The sequence below is a fragment of the Scyliorhinus canicula genome, chromosome 7, assembly GCF_902713615.1.
Source record: "Scyliorhinus canicula chromosome 7, sScyCan1.1, whole genome shotgun sequence".
Classification (NCBI taxonomy): Eukaryota; Metazoa; Chordata; class Chondrichthyes; order Carcharhiniformes; family Scyliorhinidae; genus Scyliorhinus; species Scyliorhinus canicula.
In genome coordinates, this window is record NC_052152.1 from 158,261,537 (window position 1) to 158,267,536 (window position 6,000).

Genomic DNA, 6,000 nt, shown 5'->3' on the forward strand with positions numbered 1-6,000 from the left:
GTCCCAATTCAACAGAGTCCTTTTACACCAGAAGGGTCGCGTAACTACCATTTCAGGTGTACAAGGATTTTCAACAACTGCGGCATGGACAGGACCCACAAAAATTAAACGATGAAGCTAACAGATTGGGATGCGAGCATTTTGGAAATATGCAGCAATGCCTTGGACACCAAGTTCTGTGGTAAAGACAGATACTCATTCAGTACCAGTTTGCCTCCCTTCATGTCTAAACCCCCTTTCAGTTCCAATTTCTGCTCAATGCTTCTTTTACAGCTTTGTAGCAAAAATAGTAAAGCAGATTATTATTTGAATGGGTGTAAATTGTGACAGGTGGATACTCAGCCAGACCTTGGTGTCCTCTGGATCAGTCGCTGAAAGTAAATGCGCAGGTGATAAAGGCAAATGGTATGTTGGCCTTCATAGCGAGAGGATTTGAGTATTGAAATAGAGATGTTTTACTGCTATTGTATAGAGCATTGCTGAGGCCACACCTGGAATATTTTGTGCAGTTTTGGTGTCCTTATTCTGATTCTAACTTAAATAAACACAAATTACACCAAAACACAAAGATTGTCACTATGCCGTTATACTGATGTTCGAAATTATGCATTTTACAGAGTTAAACAGGGAAAGCCAGCTTTGATTTGGTGAAATTACCTCCAGGCAGGGATCAGCTTTCAGAAACGCCGCCAGCTCCTGTGCGTCCTGCTGCATCACCCAGCCCTGCACCGGCCCGCTCACACACGGCCCGGCAGGACCGTCCACTGACCCCGAGTCCGGCCTCCCGCTCCCTCCGGCCGGACCGTCCGCTGGCCCCGAGTCCGGCCTCTCGCTCCCTCCGGCAGGACCGTCCGCTGGCCCCGAGTCCGGTCTCCCGCTCCCTCCGGTCGCTCGCTGCAGACACAGCTCCATCTCCTCAGCCATTAAACAGTTGGTTTTGAACAGACTCTCTCTCTCTCTCCCCCCCCCCCCCCGGTTACTTCAGCGACGGCCCGAGCGCGTCATCGCCTATTTGGCGCCAGTGACCCTCCCATCCTGCAGGCGGCGCTGTGACCGCGGAATTGGGGGGGGTCGGAATTGGGGGGGGCAGACCGAATTGTGGGGGGGGGGGGGGGGGCGGAATTGGGTGGGGGGGCGCATTGGGGCGGGGCGGAATTGGGTGGGGGGGCGGAATTGGGTGGGGGGGGCGCATTGGGGCGGGGCGGAATTGGGTGGGGGGCGGAAATGGGGGGGGGTGGAATTTTAGGGGGGGCGGAATTGGGGAGGTGGCGGAATTGTGGGGGGCGGGCGGAATTGGGGGGTCGGAATTGGGGGGGGGTCGGAATTGGGGGGGGGTCGGAATTGGGGGGGCGGGCCGAATTGTGGGGGGGGGCGGAATTGGGGTGGCGGAATTGAGGGGGGGCGGAATTGGGTGGGGGGGCGCATTGGAGGGGCGGAATTGGGTGGGGGGCGGAATTGGGGGGCGCATTTGGGGGGGCGGAATTGGGTGGGGGGCGGAAATGGGGGGGGTGGAATTTTAGGGGGGGCGGAATTGGGGAGGTGGCGGAATTGGGGGGTCGGAATTGGGGGGGGTCGGAATTGGGGGGGGTCGGAATTGGGGGGGCGGGCCGAATTGTGGGGGGGGCGGAATTGGGGTGGCGGAATTGAGGGGGGGCAGAATTGGGTGGGGGGGCGCATTGGGGGGGGCGGAATTGGGTGGGGGGCGGAATTGGGGGGCGCATTTGGGGGGGCGGAATTGGGGGGGGCAGAATTGGGGGGGCACGGCGGAATTGGGGGGGGCAGAATTGGGGGTGGCAGAATTGGGGGTGGGCGGAATTGGGGGAGGGGGCCGTGGCGGAATTGGGAGGGCTGCGGAATTGGGGGGGGCGGAATTGGGTGGGGGGGGCGCATTGGGGGGCGGAATTGGGTGGGGGGCGGAATTGGGGGGCGCATTTGGGGGGGCGGAATTGGGGGGGGGCAGAATTGGGGTAGGGGGCGGAATTGGGGGGGCTGGAATTGGGGGGGCGGAATTGGGGGGGGGCGCGGCGGAATTGGGTGGGGGGGCCGAATTGGGGGAGGGGGCCGTGGCGGAATTGGGGGCGGCAGAATTGGGGGGGGGCGGAGGAATTGGGGGGGGGCGCGGTGGAATTGGGGGGGGCGGAATTGGGGGGGTGGAATTGGGAGGGCGGAATTGGGGGGGCGGTATTGGGGGGAGGATTGGGGGGGCAGAATTGGGGGAGGGGGCGGAATTAGGGCGGAATTGGGGGGGCGGAATTAGGGGGGTCTGCTGAATTGGGGGGTCGTGGAATTGGGGGGGCCGCGGAATTAGTGGGGTTGTCGCGGAATTGGGGGTTGTCGCGGAATTGGGGGGGGGTCGCGGAATCGCCCGGGGCCGGCGTCAGTACCGCCCCAACGTGTCCTGAATTCTCCGCCTCCCCCCCGAGATTCGGTGGGGGCGGGAATTGCGCCAGTCGGCGGCCCCCCGCGGCGATTCTCCTGGCCCGCGATGGGCCGATGTCATGCCGCTGACAGGCCTCCCACCGGCGTGGTTTAAACCACCTCTCACCGGCGGGACTGGCGACGCGGGCGGGCTCCGGGGTCCTGGGTGGGGCCCATAGTAGCCTGGCCCGCGATCGGGGCCCACCGATCCGCAGGAGGGCCTGTGCCGTGGGGGCACTCTTTTTCTTCCGCCCCAGCCATGGCCTTCACCATGGCGGAGGCAGAAGAGACCCCCTCCACCGCGCATGCGCCGGTATGATGTCAGCAGCCGGCTGGCCCTGGCTGGCGTGGCGCCAAAGGCCGTTCACGCCAGCTGGCTGAGTGGGAACCTCTCCGGCGCGGGCCTAACCCCTCAATGTGGCGTCACGCCACTCCGACACGCCGGGACCCCCCGCCCCGCCAGGTAGGGGAAAATCCCGGACCTGTTTCTTCACCCATAAACCCAATTAATTCGGCAGGCAGTGACATAGTGGAATCGTTACTGGACCAGCAAACCAGAGGCCCAGGGTAATGCAGATGGTGAAATTAAAAATAAAAATCTGGAATTAAAAGTCTAATAGTAAGTGTGGAACCCGAACGGGAGAGACGACGGGGCGGCACGGTAGCACAGTGGTTAGCGCTGCTGCCTCACAGCACCAGGGACCCGGGTTCTTTTCCGCCCTGGGTCACTGACTGTGTGGTGTTTGTACATTCTCTCTTGTGCTCCGTTATCCTCTCACAGGTTAGATCACCACAAGTCAGCTTACTCTTAAAAGAGGGTAGGTTCATTAGCCATGCTAAATTGCCCCTTCGTGCGCAGGGAAGTCAAGGTTATATTATGGTGTTGCAGGGATAGGGTGGGATATGGTTCAATGTAGACTTGATGGGCTGAATGGCTTCCTTCTGCACTGTAGGGATTCGATGAATGACAGGTTTATTACAGTGTATACAAAACTACAAAAGACCTCCTCTTCCCAAATTCCACCCTCCTGGGGCAGGTCAGGATTTTTAATACTCTGTGGTTTTCTCTTGTTAAGGGGAAAACCCTGCCGCCAATTAACAGGGGAGCTCATACTCAGCTATGTAAGGGGGAACTCGAATGGAGCACAGTCCTTGACCCCCAAGGGGGTTATTACAGGAACCATTGCCGTTTGTCGTTAAAAACTCATCTGGTTCACGAACGTCCGTTAGGGAAGGAAATCGGCCATCCTTACCTTGTCTGGCTTACATGTGACTCCAGGTACCCAGCAATGTGTGCTGACTCTGAAATGCCCCTCAAGGGCAATTAGGAATGGGCAATAAATGTTGGCCCAGTCATCAACATCCTATGAAAGAATAAAAAGATTGGCCCAGAAATTGCTGGTCGTCAAATGGCATCTGCTGTTAGACTTTGCTTGTGCCCATTTAATATGGGTGATGCGAATTGCTGGAATTGCAGAATAGAGGCATCACTTCAGCAGAGCAACCGGTGTACAGTAAATCCTTGTTTAAAATTATGATTGCATTTATTGAATTTGTGACTTGAAATTAAACAATTTTATGCAAACCCTGGGTTCTGATAGGAATCCATGTTAAAACTGGAGTAAAACAATGTACAAGTTGAAATGAAAATTACCATAATCCCCAAGGACCATAAACTGCTCTCCTATATATCCAATATCCTCCAGCTCCTACAACCCTTCCTATCTCTGTAACATCCTCTAATCTCTCCAACTATCCCTATTTCTCTAACCTCATTAAGAGGTATAACCGTGTTTATCGTTGTAATATTCTACAGTTCCTACAGCCCCTCCAACCTCCATAACATCCGTTAGCTCAACTCTGAGATAGCACATCAAATCACAGCAATCTCCTCCAGACGCTACAACCCCTGCAATCCTCCCTTATCCCTGTTACCTCCTCAAGCCCCTCCAATCTTCTCTATCTTCTGTTAAATTCTTGATACCTCTACAATGCATAGAGTGCTGTAATCTTCCCCAGCCTCTAAAAGTGCTCACTATTGCTGCATCTCCTCAATTGCTTCCAATTGCTCCCCTTTGTCTGAAAATCCCAATCGCCATAAAACTCTCTCCATCCCAGTTACTGTGTTGAGTCGCTTAATACCACCCCATGCCTGTTACCTACTCTGAACTGTACAATTCTCCGTGTCTCTGTAAATTCATCCAGCCCCTACCTCTGTAGCTTCCTCCCATCCCTACAATGCTTCCTATCTTTGAAACCTCTTACAGATTTAATAATAATAATCTTTATTATTGTCACAAGTAGGCTTATATTGACACTGCAATGAAGTTACTGTAAAAAGCCCCGAGGCGCCACACTCTGGCGCCTGTTCGGGGTTACACCCCACCTGAACTTTCATATATCATACAGCCCCGACAGCCTTCCCTATCTCTGTTATAGTTCCCTCCCCTACAGTAAAGTAAGTCGCAATAGTTGCAGATGACCATAGGCTGCTTTCCCCTTTGAGGTGGTGATTTAACCTGAGAATCACCATACCTCAGGCGAGAGGGAACATTGAGAAGGAGGGGCCTTCATGCATAACACTACATCCCCCACAGCCCTCCCTATGTCCTTGGCATCCTGCTATCTATATAGGTTTCCTTCTCTGTGTAAAAATTATTTTAGCCCCAACGACCCTCTCTATCTCTGTAACCTTGTCTACCCCTTCAATACTCCTGAATTCTGCAACCTCCTTTAGCAACTGTGACCCTCCCTATCTCTGTAATTTCTGCTGGTCTCCTGCTGTGTTCTCTTTCTCCTCAGTAGTTAATGTAAACTCTGTATCATTAAATCTGTCTCATCCAGTTTTGGTAACTTACTGATTTCCGTTAAAGTCAGCCTATCAAATACCTCACTGTCAACCTTTAACCTATTTGTGTCTCGACTACCACCTTTTTCACTCTGGCTTGGATACCAAGCTCTTTTTTAAAATAAATTTAGAGTAGCCAATTATTTGTTTTCCAATTAAGGGACAATTTAGCATGGCCAATCCAGCTACCCTGCACATCTTTTTTTGGATTGTGGGGGTGGGACCCACACACACATTGTGTGTGCAAACTCCACACGGACAGTGACCTGAGGCCGGGACCAAACTAGGTTCCTCATTGCCGTGAGGCAGCAATGCCTTGGACACCAAGTTCTGTGGTAAATACAGATACTCATTCGGTACCAGTTTGCCTCCCTTCATGTCTAAACCCCCTTTCAGTTCCAATTTCTGCTCAATGCTTCTTTTACAGCTTTGTAGCAAAAATAGTAAAGCAGATTATTAATTGAATGGGTGTAAATTGTGACAGGTGGATACTCAGCGAGACCTTGGTGTCCTCGTGGATCAGTCGCTGAAAGTAAGTGCGCAGGTACAGCAGGCGATAAAGAAGGCAAATGGTTTGTTGGCCTTGTTGCTCGTTCTGGGTGAGTGTGCTTTACACTCAATTTGGCTCTGTTTCGTTCCTTAGCTGTGGAGTCGCCAGGTATCGTTAAGATACCACCACAAGTTTCAAGTTCAAGTTCAAATCAATAAATCCACACGCCAGTTAGTAAGTTCAA

The 6,000-nt window shown here is 53.4% G+C and overlaps 1 protein-coding gene across 1 annotated transcript in view; it reads right to left on the bottom strand.

Annotated features, from left to right (window-relative positions):
* Positions 1–960, bottom strand: part of LOC119969475 (breast carcinoma-amplified sequence 4-like) — a 37,816-nt gene extending 36,856 nt beyond the window's left edge. Inside the window, exon 1 of the mRNA XM_038803144.1 lies at positions 658–960. Coding sequence (XP_038659072.1) covers positions 658–924 — 267 coding nt within the window. The 5' untranslated portion in view covers positions 925–960. The remainder of the gene's footprint in view (positions 1–657) is intronic.
* Positions 961–6,000: the final 5,040 nt, after the last annotated feature.